General features: G+C 45.4%; 3 protein-coding genes across 11 annotated transcripts in view; 2 read left to right on the top strand and 1 right to left on the bottom strand.

Moving 5' to 3' along the window:
• The window catches only part of arid1b (AT-rich interactive domain 1B), a 113,146-nt gene extending 110,976 nt beyond the window's left edge, over positions 1 to 2,170 (top strand). For 5 of the 7 annotated variants that reach the window (XM_064339832.1, XM_064339831.1, XM_064339836.1 and 2 more), the window contains one exon: positions 222 to 2,170. In XM_064339832.1, the coding sequence (XP_064195902.1) occupies positions 222 to 2,117 (1,896 nt within the window). In that variant the 3' untranslated portion in view covers positions 2,118 to 2,170. The remainder of the gene's footprint in view (positions 1 to 221) is intronic. The other 2 variants (XM_064339834.1, XM_064339833.1) reach the window with 1 other exon arrangement.
• Positions 2,171 to 3,052: 882 nt separating this feature from the next.
• On the bottom strand, positions 3,053 to 8,682 carry tmem242 (transmembrane protein 242). 2 transcript variants are annotated; one of them, XM_064339841.1, is made up of 4 exons: positions 8,393 to 8,682; positions 7,823 to 7,923; positions 5,283 to 5,420; positions 3,053 to 4,752 (listed from the first exon to the last, which is right to left on the bottom strand). In XM_064339841.1, exons 2-4 carry the CDS (start codon positions 7,886 to 7,888, stop codon positions 4,639 to 4,641), a joined length of 318 nt encoding a protein of 105 aa, XP_064195911.1. In that variant the 5' UTR covers positions 7,889 to 7,923; positions 8,393 to 8,682; the 3' UTR covers positions 3,053 to 4,638. The 2 variants fall into 2 exon arrangements, with proteins under 2 accessions (XP_064195911.1, XP_064195910.1); XM_064339840.1 differs by lacking the exon at positions 8,393 to 8,682 and adding an exon at positions 8,172 to 8,351.
• A 101-nt stretch (positions 8,683 to 8,783) lies between these two features.
• Positions 8,784 to 13,971, top strand: part of LOC135257269 (palmitoyltransferase ZDHHC14-like) — a 31,876-nt gene continuing 26,688 nt past the window's right edge. For both annotated transcript variants that reach the window (XM_064339838.1, XM_064339837.1), the window contains exon 1: positions 8,784 to 10,381. In XM_064339838.1, the coding sequence (XP_064195908.1) occupies positions 10,143 to 10,381 (239 nt within the window). In that variant the 5' untranslated portion in view covers positions 8,784 to 10,142. The remainder of the gene's footprint in view (positions 10,382 to 13,971) is intronic.

Below are 13,971 nucleotides of genomic sequence, written 5' to 3'. Positions count from 1 at the left end.
CCCAACAGAGTGCTGGGATTAAGCATTAATATACTGCTATCACTGATGTAATTACCTTATAATTTGCATAATGTGACGTTATTGGGCTTTAGCCGATCCTAGTCTGGTTTGTGGATGCAGATTGGTTAAGACCTGTCATCCATGGTCAGTGGACCTTCATCCATGGGGCTTTGGCCAATGGTAAAGGGAATTTAAACATTTCTCATTGTTTTTTAATCCAGTTGCCTGGATTCCTGGAGTTGATTGTGGAATACTTCAGGAGGTGCCTGATTGAGATTTTCGGAATCCTGGAGGAGTACGAGGTGGGCACTATCGGCCAGAAGACCCTTCTGGGACCCGCCTACTGTCCCGAGGAGGAGGAGGAAGAGGAGGAGCCCGCCAGCCCGGAAGAGGACTGCGAATCGGAGCCGGAGGCGGCGACGGAGGAGGCGAAGCCGGAGGCGGGGCCGGAGGAGGCCCCTCCCAAAGTCGAGGAGGCGGAGCCAGAGGCCAGGAAGGAGGAGCGTCCGCTCGAGGCACCCGTAAAGGAGGAGGAGGTGGAGGAGGAGGTGGAGAAGGAGGGCGAGCAGCGCGCGGAGAGCCAGGAGACCCCCGCGGAGCAGCCGGCGAAAGCCCAGGAGCCGAGGCCCAAGCAGGCCAGCAAGTACGACCGGCTGCCCCTGAAGGTGCAGGAGGAGGAGGAGGAGGAGGAGGAGGGGGCGGGCGGGGCGCGGGGGAACCCCGCCGAGGACGACTCGGACCGGCTGGGCCTCGTGCAGGAGTTCACCAGCGGCCTGCTGCACTGGCAGGCCGGGGGCGGAGACTCCACCGCCCACATCCAGACCCACTTCGAGAGGAGGAGCCAGGCGCCCGCCGCCGCCACCAGGGGGGCACCGGGGGAGCAGGAAGGCGCCAAGCCAGGAGGAGACGACGAGGAGAAGGAGGGCGGCGGGGAGGGGAGGCAGGCGGAGGGCGGCATCACGGCCACCATGGACGACGTGCTGTGCGCCCGCCCGCCGGCCCTGTCGGAGGAGGAGGAGGGGGAGGAGGAGGAGGGGGGGGCCCCGGGGCCCGGGCGCGGGCGGGCCTTCCCCTTCCGCAGCCGCCTGGAGGAGAGCCGGCGCCGCGTCACCCTCCTGGAGGACGAGCCGCGCTCCTGGGACGAGGCGCCGCTCTCCACGGCCGCCGCCTGGCAGGACGCGCTGGCCAAGCGCTGCGTCTGCGTCTCCAACGTGGTGCGCGGCCTCTCCTTCGTGCCCGGCAACGACGCCGAGATGTCCCGCCACCCGGGCCTGGTGCTCATCCTGGGCAAGCTGGTCCTGCTGCACCACGAGCACCCGGAGAGGAAGAGGGCGCCGCAGACCTACCAGCGGGAGGAGGAGCGCGAGAGGGGCGTGGCCTGCAGCAAGGACGAGTGGTGGTGGGACTGCCTGTCCACGCTGCGCGAGAACACCATGGTGACCCTGGCCAACATGTCGGGCCAGCTGGACCTGTCGCTCTACCCGGAGAGCATCTGCCTGCCCATCCTGGACGGCCTGCTGCACTGGATGGTGTGCCCCTCGGCCGAGTCCCAGGACCCCTTCCCGGGGGCGGGGCCCAACTCCGCCCTCACCCCGCAGAGGCTGGTGCTGGAGTGCCTGTGCAAGCTGAGCGTCCTGGACAACAACGTGGACCTCCTGCTGGCCACGCCCCCCTTCACCCGCCAGGAGCGGCTCTACGCGGCGCTGGTGCGCCACGTGGGCGACCGGCGGAGCCAGGTGTGCCGGGAGATGGCGGTGGCGGTGCTCTCCAACATGGCGCTGGGCGACGGGCCCGCGGCGCGCGCCATCGCCCTGCAGAAGGGCAGCATCGGCAACCTGATCGGCTTCCTGGAGGACAGCGTGGCCATGTCGGTGGCCCAGTACCAGCAGGGCCAGCACCACGGCCTGCTCCACCCGGGCCACCACGGCGAGCCGCCCAGCGTCAACATGATGTGCCGCGCCGCCAAGGCGCTCCTGGCCATGGCCCGCGTGGAGGAGAACCGGCCCGAGTTCGTCCTCTACGAGGGCCGGCTGCTGGACATCGCCATCTCCTCCGTGCTGAACTCGGCCGTGGCCGCCGTCATGTGCGAGGTGCTCTTCAAGCTGGGCCGCTCGTGACAGGCGCTGCGGAGGAGGACCAGGGCTGGGGGGGAGGGGGAGCGGGAGCGGGAGGGGGGGGCTGGGGAGGGGGGAGAGCCCGGACAGAGCAAAAGCGAAGAGGCACGCATTATTAGTGGTATTATATTTTTATTTAAATAAAAAAACAAACAAAAAAAAAACATGCAATTTTTTTTAAATAAATGAATATATATATGTATAAATACAGATATAGCTCCTCTGCCCCATTCAGAATTTCGTTTTGGAATTTTTAAAAAATCATTTTAATACAAATATTTAATACTTGCCATTTTATGTTTTTAAGTATTTTCGTCCTCTTTTTTTTTTCATGTAACCAAAAATCAATGCCTAATTTTCGATAGGGTTTCTTTGGTTCTCTTTGTCTTGCCCTTTCTTTTAAATGTCTCGGAGTTTTTATAATTGTTCATACATATTTCTCTGTGGTTTTGTTTTTGGGAAGCAGATTTATTTAAATTGTGAGAAATATTGTAGATAGAACTTTTCTTGCCACATGTGGGGATAAAGAACACTGATTTTACTCTTGTATAAATGTGTCTGTCTCTGAAAAAAAATGAGTTGTGCAATAGGATTTTAGTGCAAGTTGGCCTTTTTTGGGGTGGGTAGGCGAGGAGGGGATATACTGACAGTTGTGAAATTTTTTTCTTTTTTTTACACCATGCAATACATGATTTTGACCCACCAGTGTTGTCAGCCTATCAGACGAAAGGAAAAACAGTCTTCGGTTTGTTAAAGTGACATGCTTCCTCGTTAGCCCAACCACAGCTGCAGAAAGCTTCCACGGAGGAACCGTTTCTTTAAGAACCTGTATTAGAGTGCTATCATTTTCTACTTTGCCCATGGGCTGATATGTATATAGAAGTTGTGCATTGGACATGCCCTCACCATTTCTTTTTTTATTTTATTTTAAATTCAAACTTCATTCTTTTCTTTTTTTTTAAAAAAAGGTGTATAACTGCAAAGTGAGGCTAAAAAAAACCCTCCTTTGTAACTGTTAATAATTTTATTACACAATTTTATTTTGGTCATATCTTCAAATGAGGGTAAAGATCCCTTGTATGTAAAAAGTTCCTGTGTGTTCTGTTCTGTAGTGGACAGCTCTGTTGACCAGATGTGGGAGTGAGTACTAGTTAATGTGGGGGGATTAGTTGAGGTTACAAAAGACACAAAAACGAATCAAAATATTTATTTTCTCCCTTCAGTGATGCAAATGGGCGTAACTGTATTCCAACATAATGTAGTAATGACAGAAAAACATGTAAAAACTGTAAAGTCTCTTTCCGCTGACTCAATGAACATCATTTATTCAGTATAAAATCTTTATACTATATGTTCCACATGTTAAGAATAAATGTACATTAAATCTTGTCACTGTGAAGGACGTTTTTGATTGCTTTCTTATTTGAGCCTTTTCACTGAAATAATGAAAAGGACTGCTGGAGTAGAAAGTCTATGTTTGGCCTTCAAAGACATAGTTCCATTATCTACAGCCAAACATCCAGGAACACACAGTACTAGATAGCATACTGAACTGTGCATATTGTTTCATTCCACTGATTTCACAGCAGGATTTGGCAAATCGCTATAATCCAGCTTTCCATTCAGACCCTGTTCAGTGTGTTCCGTGTACCTAAAGCAACTGTGGGTTTTATTACATTCTTACTTCCAAGAACCAAAATGAATTGGGCTAAAGGATGAAACAAAGGTAGATCTGCTACAGAGTGAACAGGTGCTGGATGGGAAGTGTAGTCCGGAGACAGGAAATAACACCTCGGTAAATGGTCACTTTTTCCAGGTTTAGTGAATGCACGGCATCACGTGCATTTCACAAATCAGTCCCAACAGAATACTGGGGAGAATGGGGAGAATGGCGACTGTACATGTTAATGACAGCCCAATGCAGTGAATCAGAAAAAAATTAAAACCTGATTGTAACTGAACTAAGGTGACAAGAATTTCAGTCCCTCACTTCCAGCACCCAGAAATACACCAGCTTCTTTGAGTACATTCACTGTGGTGCCATTTACATCGTTGCACCTGTTCAGCACAGCCTTGACGTCACACATAAAACAAGAAGCCTCCATTACTCATTTAAATACACAAGCAAAACTGTACAAATTAAACATGGATGCAGTATCAGTCTCAATGACAGCCAACAACTGACCGTCTCCCACTACTAAGAGAAGGAGCAACGTCATTTCAACACTGCACCTAGTAGGCCCTCCCTAAACGTGACTGGCCCCAAACTTCCAGCTTGTGAAAACGCAAACTTGTAGTCACTCTCTGTCAGGTTCAACCAAACGACAGCTTACAGGACCAATAGCCAACACCGGGGGTTCACTGTGGCACAGGTACAGCTAGGGGGCGCTGTCCTCTCAGTATAGGGCTTCAACATCCAGACAGGCCATCTCATGCCATCAGCTGCAGTTACTGATGTTCATATCGTCTGTATGTGTGTGTGATATACACCAGCCCCCAGCCCTGGGATGAACGTCCCGTCTTCTCATTTGGACTGGAACAGCGACTCCCAGTCGACGGGCTCTGCGTTGGCTTGCCCTTCCTCCTTTTTTGGGATGGCCGGGAATATGGACTGCATCTTCTGTCGGAACTCCGTCAGCTGCGAAAGACGTCGACTTTGTGGTTAAGCTCGAATTTGTCAGCTGTTACGTTGTGTTTGCATACCATTTACTCATGCATGCAGCTGTGCAGTCTTAAAAGCTCTGTGTTATAAACACGTTTCCACTACTGTGAAAAGCGAGGGCTTTCACATGCAGGGTTGCCGGGTAAAATTCCAGGGCCTGGGACAAAGTTATATTATTCCTGTGCCTGGAACAAAAATATTTATCGCAAGTTCACAGACCATTGCCACCACCCCCTTCCTCCAGAGCCCGGTAATAGTGCCCCCCCACCCCACCCCTTTCCCTTTAAGGCAGCCCTGTCCACATGCACCATGTTCTCAAAGTGATACATTTGGAAACCTCAGGATTTACATGTAGACCCTTGTCAGTGTAACAGTGTATTAGCTGCTTAAAAACGTTCTGCTTTTCTAAACAATCACTTCAGTCAAGAGCACGGGGATCTACTTTAGCGTAGCGCCATTACTCAGAGCCCTCGCTGTGAACACGTGGGTGCAAAATGTCTGCTTACGCTGTGGACTCCCAGAGCCTTCCAAACGGTGAAACTGAGCAGGCCCACCCCACACCAGGCGTACAGCGACCCCCAGCCCAGGGCCCGCAGTGCCAAGGATGCGCCACTCTGTGGCGCTGCTGCAGTGGCCGTCACACCCTACCAAAGAGGAGAGACTTCCATGAGATTTACTGCAGCGCAAATACACTTTCAATTTTTTTATACACATCCATTTTTGACAGGTTATAATGTCTCTAAGTCCATATTTAAAGACTTCAGAAAAGATAGCTTTCACTTTTGGCAGGTTTTAGATTTTGGCTTTCCAAAACAACCAAAAACCTGGCTTTTTAAGCCAAACCAGTAGAACCATTATAAACTCATCCTTACAATTATGAGAATCAAACTCCTTTCAAAGGTTGTTTTATCACTATATATTAGGGTCGGGAACATTGATTGGTGAGAGAAAATAATGATTCCATTGCCTCAATAACAGTGTAGTAATCATGACACACGACTATGAGCACTTGGGACCACAGGCCATGAGACAAAGGTTCCACTCACTGAATCTAATTAGCATCATGCAGAAAATGGATCTTTTAAGATGTGCTAATTTATTTCAAATATCTGGCCCCCAAGCCATCAAAACTGACAAGAATAAGGAAATTACCTTTACAGTTACGTCCTTTCAAAAACAGTCCTAGTTCCCATGGAAAATGCACAGACATAACCTCTAACTTTGTTACTTGTTTTAATGTCATTACCATGTTTTTTTTTTTTTTTCTTGGAAGTTGATTAGATTGAGTATTTTTAGCATGATACTTGTGGCACTCAGGAATGAGACCATATGTCTGGGCATTTTAAGAGCTTTGCTTTTATGCAAAAAATGCCTGTAATGTAATGCACAAATCACAAAGTCAAAACATTGCCTTCTTTTACTGTACATGGTGTTCATACTGTAACCTTTTTAAAAAATATACATTTTACTTTTGTATAAAATGCTAAATTTAGGCAACACAGCAAATCCATAGTCAGGACACTAGACCGGAAGGGTATGAGTTTGAAGCCTGTTTAGGACTTGGGTTTTGAACCTATTAACAAGTTCAGATTTAATGGCTAAAGAAAAGGCTGTGGTTGTTTAAATGCAACAGTGTATGATGCAACTCTGTAAATTGTTAGCTAGCCTAAATCGCTCCATACAACAAATCTGTAAATTTCAAACTCAAGCATCTATCTGACCCAGGTATTTATTCCCCATCTACTGCTGCTAAATGTAGCTTCGTGTACATTCATGTGCAAATGTATACCTAGCTATTTGTTTCTGTTATATGAAGATGTTGCCATCCAGTCTAGAAATGATCTACGAGGAACATCCTTCACAGAAGCACAGCGAAGAAGAGGCAGTTTTTGCAGTCTGATCAAAGATGATCAAGGAGATGTGAATATGACCAAAAATGAAGACATTGAAACAATTTGTGTTCTGACCAATGCTGAAACACTAACACTGTAGGGACATATCTCATTGAGTCATATCCCTACAGTGGCAGTGGCAGTGTTTCAGCACTGGTCTTAAATTTTTGGTCACAGACCTCTTGGACTCATCAGGCACTTCTTGTGTTGCTCTCATCTAATTTGTGATGGCCTCACAATCACATACCTCTCTGTACAAAATCCAATTTTGCGGCATTAAAGCCACTGGCTATTTGTCGCAACTGGATGTTTACCACGCTGGAACTGTGGTTTAAAAATAGACACTTAAAACACAAAGAGCGCACTGTGTATTCCCCCGGACTATGTCTTCGATGAAAATAACTCAACACAACATTTTTAAACCAAGTCTTGTGTTTGATTTCCAAAATCAAGTATGACGCGCTATGCCCTTCATTTAATTAGGCTGCATGTGTATTTGTGCTTGTGTGTGGAGGGGGTACATAAGCTGATGTCAGCCTTTAAATCCAAAGTAACAGCTCATATAACTTTTATGAATGCCCCCAGGGATGGTAGCACTTTAATATTTTTAAATACAATTACAAGTATTTAAAATCCTTCAAATACAAATGTTTAGGCAAGTGCACGTCTAAATATGACACATAAAAATGGTGCTTTGAAATAAATATATTCTTATAGTTATGTATTACAAAATATAAGAATAGAAAAACTCAGTTCTTAACCATTTAACGTTGCCATTTGTCTGTCTTTAACATAATCGTGTAACAACCATTTAAAAACGATAGAGGTTCCGCTTATCGACACAGCTAGGCCTCGATACGCTTGATAGCCGTAAGATGGGGACAATTATTTCATTGGCTAGTAATGCCTGCAAGCAAACTGTAAGCTAAGATTGCCATATCTGAACGACTAGAAGGGATGCTTCCTGCCCCGACATCGAAAACATAGATGGTCATTAAGATCTGTAAGATTTGGGTTCTGCTTAGTCGGGCTTATTGACAGCGTGATTTGAGGCAGAATCCAAATATATGATCAATGCGAATTTTTTTAACAACGTCGTTACTCCATGTGCTCCCTCTGCGCAGTGTTAAAATACAACTCCACCACAACCTTACCTTGCTAAACCATTCCGGGCTTTTCTTCTTTGCCATGGCCAAGGTCGTACCAAACCCTGCCACCATGCCAGCTACAGCCACAGTGGTCAGAAATGCGCCACCTAAAAAACAGAGTTGAGATAGACCACCGGTTATTTATTCTGGGGCGTCACTACAAATGTAGAATACCAAACTTGTTTTATTTTCCTGGTGGAGAGTAGACAGTACTCAAAGAGTTCACGTTCATCGCTGGCTTGGACAAGTACAATAGCTAGCTAGCTAGCTAATGAATAGACAGCTTGGACGACACAACTCTACTAAAAGGCAAATATTCGTTTTGTGAAGAAACATATCAACATGCAGAACTAACCTTTAATGAATAGCAGTTTGTTATCTTCGTCCCTTATAACATTAACTGCAGTACAGTCAGTGACTTTCGAAAACGTGCCCTCCTTTTCTGCTGTCATTTTGAACAAGTCCCTCAGTTAAAACCTTCCGAAGGCCATAAAGTAGGAACCTTGTAGCTAACGTATTTTGACTTACTACCTTTGTGGTGACAAATCGCGTCTATGTTAATGTATCGTTACTTACCTTAAAAAAATAAACATTTTATAATACGTGACGGTATGCAGTTTGTGGTCGCTTAAATATTCATCATGTAACGAGGTCCTTTTAAATGATTACGAGTCATCTCATTCAGCAAGCTAATAGTTAGTCTCTAGTAGCCTACCAAAAGATAGCGTGGTACTGAGAACTATTGTTTGGTTGAAAAAATTTAAATCGGAAATTAGCATTTTCAATTATTTACTTGCTTCATGTTGCTAGTTTTAAAACATATGCATAAATGATCATGTTTAATTCACTGTGAAAAGCAGCAATTTTTGTTACGTTTGATTGGGATTTGTAGTTCAAAAATGATTATTTTTCAGCAGAATACTACAATTACCGTAATTCTATGCCGTCGCTTGTTCTTTTATGTTAAATGTCTGGGAGGACGGGTGGCGGGCTGTCTACCTCCGTGGTAGAGCAAATGTGTTTTCTATTGGACGGGGACATTTCTATTTTGGGTGTATTCACTCACTTCAAATTTTGAAATTTCAGGAAGACGTGGAATATAATGAGCGACTGCCCCGATTGCGGGGATATGTGTGGTACTAACTCTAGAGAGAGCCCGTGAGCGGTATTTTTATTTTAAGCTGTATTGAGAGCGAGTGCTTTTCAGTACTGTTCTGAGGCTACAGTTTGAACTATTGTATTTCATTACGATATAGCTAGTTAAGTGGTGGGGATGTGACCATCAGTACATGAATGAGCAGGTTTCGTGCGTATACAGATTATTTTCCTAACTCTGGTGCGACGATGTGCTTAATTTTAATGGCTGCTCGCAACAAACCTGGATAAAATAATGCAATAACAAGGACAATCTCTGAAGGACGTGCTGTATTTGAACAGGAGAGCGAAGAGACAAGAAAGTATGGAGGGTTTCCGTGCTGTGCCTCTCACTCTGGATTTCAGTTTTCCATTTAACAAAAGAACACGAACGCAGACTTGGTGAAAGCATAGCTGTAGAACCGAGATCCTCAATAATTGTTGCTTTCTTGATGTCGATTTGAAATTTAGAAAGCAAACGTCGGATAGCTATTCGCCTCTGACGTTAGCAAGTTATTATGAAAATGTAGTCGACGACAGTTCAAGGGCTAGCCAGTTTATATTGTCAAATTCCGAACTTGGAGTAAGGAGCGGACGTGACAAACACCGTTTAGTTTTGCTTTCTAATTGGACTTTGTCTAATGTTGGTATGGTTTGTGAGATCAGAAATAAAATGAAAGAATTACTTAAACAAATAAGGTGTCCAACAAAATCAATTGGTTTCAGTAACGTTACTTATTGGCTGTAAGTACAGATGTCTAGCTGCCTGGCTTTTATTGCAATACAAGTTCTGGTTCACGAGATGTGAAAACCAGCTAAGAAAGTCATTGCTTGAGTTACTGCTTGTAAACATTTTTTCAGCATTTAACACTGTCTATTAATGCAGTACTTTTCTAGCTAGCTGAGACGATGTAATAATTAGCGTTTGTTTTTGTGGTTCGTAATTAGCGTGTTTTCTAACTTCCAGTCTGAGTCGTGTAGTGGCAAGTTTATTCCAGAGACAATTTATAGGAAATGTATTTAAGACTTGCTATATTTGATGTAGTCCATATGTTTTACTGGTGTTGCAGTCTTTGCCCTGAATATATGTAAATGAACAATTTTGATATTTGTATCGATATCGATTAGATATTTGAACAATTGTATCGCTGGACTCGTCGAATCGTGGAAAGGAGAACACCTTTGTCGGTCGATGCACCTCAGGGTTGCTGAGCCCATGAGAGAGTGCGAGTACAGTCAGATTAGCACGCACAGCTCCTCGCCCATGGAGACCCCGCACAAGAAAAAGATCCCCACGAGGAAGTGGCAAGCCTTCCCCGGTCGGAATAAATTTTATTGCAATGGGAGGATCATGATGGCAAAGCAGACCGGTGTCTTCTACCTCACATTGGTCCTCATCGTGGTCACCAGCGGACTTTTCTTCGCTTTCGAGTAAGTGTTTATAGTGCAAGGAGATGTATATAAACACCAAGGGAAATCTCAGATAGGTTACAAATTTATTCAAATTCTTCTACATTGTCCGCTTGGCCCCCGCCAGGCGACCTGGCTGTCGATTATTCATTGATTGGTCGTGGCTGTAGCTCAAAGTATAATGCACGTTTATTTTTGAACACCAGAACTTCGCAAAAATGCAACATTCTCTTCCCGTCTTTCTCGCTGGATGAAAGTGTCATTATGTAACTACAGATGACAATATGGTTATTTCTTCTTGGTCTGTGTCGTGCATAGACTTTTTATATATATACGTTACATTCCATGTTATCTATGTTAACTGTGAGTGAAGAGCCACTCATTTTTGCCCTGGAGGGCCACAGTGTCCAGAGGGCTGCTTTTAAAAGGTCTCGGCAGACTTTAGTCCCAGCAGGGCTGGTGAAGCCCGTTCCAGTACTGCCAGTCAAGGATTGCTCTCCCATAATTCTGGGGGGGGGGGGGGGAACGCAAGTAGGACCTTTCTGAGTCGATGATAAATCAGTTTAGGTGTCTGTTGATTGAATGGGAAGCATGAAGATAAGATTATATGGGTCTGAAGGGTACACTGTGTGAGTGGACTTCTTGTGTTTTGAAACGAACACATGATCTATTTCTCTCCATTTATCCCTGGCATCTACTGAACCTTGCTTCACCATTCACGCGCGCACACAGACACACACACTCATCTCCCAGACCTGTCGGTTGGGTGCACATCACATCATGAAGTGCTGCCCTTCACCAGCGTGTCAGGTCACCAGTGTGTCCACTTTGGTCTGCTGAGCGCACTGCACCGTCAGCACCTTGGTGTGTGTGTGTGGTGTGTGTGTGTGTGTGGGGGGGGGGGGGGGGGGGGGGCAAGAAAGAGACAGGGTTATTGAACAACACAATGGGAATAAATGGTCTCTGTCATCTCCCTGTGTTGCTTTTCTGTTGAGCATGCGATCATTCAGAAATGTCCAGTGTGTGTGTGTGTGTGTGTGTCACAGATACTAGCCACTCAGCCACTTTTCGCCAGCCAAAATATTTTGTCATAGAAAACACCTTGGATCGTTGTATGCATTTCATATTGATGTATTGCCTCATTTGAAGAAAAACTCTGGACTAGTTCTAGTTTACAAAGAAAAACTATCCCAACATTACTGCAATGATACATAAGCGAGCCTAGTGGCCTTTCTTGTTGACTGTTTGGAAGAGCCCAGCTATAGTTTGAACTATAAAGAGAATCAGATTTTCATTTGACAGAGTTTGGCCTGCTGTGTTCATTTGACAGAGGGGGGTTGGGTTTGGCTAATTGCACGTTTACAACAGGTACACGTGTGTGTGTGAGAGTGTGTGCAATGGGCTCCCATACCGCTGGGCTCTGTGGTCATGTGATCATAAGTCAATACCATGCGCTCATTAAACCTTCCTCACCCGCCACCTCTGTGCACCCTGGCTGAGCAGGAGGGCGTGTCCTTCATCTGTCAGGCGGGCCTGTCCTTCATCTGTCAGTTTGTGGTTTTCAGCCAGTAAACCGCCCTTCTGACTTTCATCAAGGCAATCATTTGTTAAAATGGAGTATTTAAAATGCATGACAGATGTGGCAGTTAAAATTGATATCACAGCGGACTGTGCGCTTGCTAGTTGTGATCGGTCGCATCAACGCTTATAGCCTTGTTTCACAGTGCTAATCAGTGCACACCAGGGGCTGTCCCTCCAAGTCCGAGGGCATGCTCTACTGCCACCAACCAGCCAGGCGAGAGCCCTGTTTACATTCTGCCTAATGTAAGTATAAACCAGAGGGGAGGTTTGTCCCAGTACTCACACAACTTTTCGGTTGGTGGGGGTCAGTTTCAGTGCCCCCTTCACTCACGCCCACCCCGTCATGACTCATTACCGCCATGAATGACACCGCCATAGGGTTGAATGGTCCAGTGAACTGTGGCTCGCTTGACTCGAAGAGGTACAAACGGAAAACTTGATCTAGAAAATGTTGTTCGCCCATTTTTGGAGGAAATGTGTCTGGCAGCGTTATGTTACTATGTGAAGAACCTGGCATCCCACACTCATTTTATTTGATTTCACAGAGCTCAGTTTTGAAAGTCTAAAATGGGAAAGTAAGGGCCCTGTAGTGTAATTGTGGTTTCTTTGAAAACCGGGAGTGCATATTACACGGCTGCCGGGCAATGGTTTGAGGAACGCTTACATTTTATATTTTAATAGGTCCCTGGATTCAGGTCATGTGATAACATCTTAGCAGTAACTTGTTCATGTTTTTTAAAAGATTGATTTAATTGAATTTTTATTAGATTTGTTTTGATTTGAGAGTTGACGTAAGTTTCTGAGAATTTGTTCCTGTTGCGTATAAGGAATATCCTTTTATATTCTGATATTATGGCGGTACTGATATGGCTAGTTTATTTGAATGAACAAACGGTCATAATACCATAGAAGAGGTGCTGGCAGTTGCTTGTTTATATTTTTTGTTCTTGCCAAGTTTTGCTATATATAAAACTGGTAATAGCGATGATGTTGACAATCCCAGTCTGTGGGAATAGAGGTGACCTAAAAGGAGGATGGGGACACTGGAAGAAGCTTCATTGGGCATATCTTCTGATGTTTGTCTCCTGTTCTTGTATAACAGAGATCATTCCAGATATGTGGTTCATTCCAAGTAATAAGGTTAATTGAGGATAAACTCCCATTCTGTGTAATGCAAGTTTTTATGTAAGGGCTCCGATATCACATTGCTGTCTGTCGGAGGTGTATATTAAGGTCTCTGTAGGGGCTCAACATTAGAGGTGTTCGTTAGCTAAAGGCACGAAAGCTTCTTTTCCTGTGATGCGCTCTATCGCAGAATTGTATCATGAGGTCTTGGTTTTTTTGTTGTTGTTTGTTTCTTGTTTTTGCTAACTAATTCAGCGTGTTGAAATAGTCTTTACTTCCCAGCGTGTAGTTCGAGGCACGTGGAATGAGTTAGGCGCATTTGATTTCATACAGGCCGGTTAGAATTCTCTGCACAGTTGAATGAAATGGTTGTATTATGCTCTTCGTATGTTTAAATGAGCCCTGCATCAGTCAAACAGATAGGTTAGCCTTAAGGGATCCAAACAGGCTTGTGTAATCAATGACTTGTCAGTCTGGAGAATTAAATGGATGCTTTGTATTTTGGAAAAACGCTATGTAGGCTAGTGTAGGCTATAATTAACCTTTTGTGATCCACTAATTATATTCCCAGGAAATGATCTCCCCCCTTAAAAAGTGTTGTGGCATATATGAAAGATCGACTCGATTGAAAAATAAGACAATGCAAATGCTTTTTCCTTTCCCCTGGTAATCCCTACCTCTTCCACCGCCTAAACTCATGCTGCCGTGGACCAGTTTCCGTGTCAACCGCTCCTGCTCCGGCAATGCTGCGTGCGCTACCGGGCAGCTCGCGTCTCCATGGCGACGAGAGGAGACTTTAACAAATGCCCCAGTTTGAATTTCGAGCTCGTGGGTTTGTGACTCCCAGCAGGGGTTTTTAATGGAACCGCAATAACATCGACTGCAAGCCGTCGTACCCATGGGCT

The sequence above is a fragment of the Anguilla rostrata genome, chromosome 6 (assembly GCF_018555375.3).
Source record: "Anguilla rostrata isolate EN2019 chromosome 6, ASM1855537v3, whole genome shotgun sequence".
In the NCBI taxonomy this organism is placed as follows: Eukaryota; Metazoa; Chordata; class Actinopteri; order Anguilliformes; family Anguillidae; genus Anguilla; species Anguilla rostrata.
The sequence above is the reverse complement of the archived record's forward strand: the minus strand, read 5'-3'. Positions and strand labels throughout refer to the sequence as shown.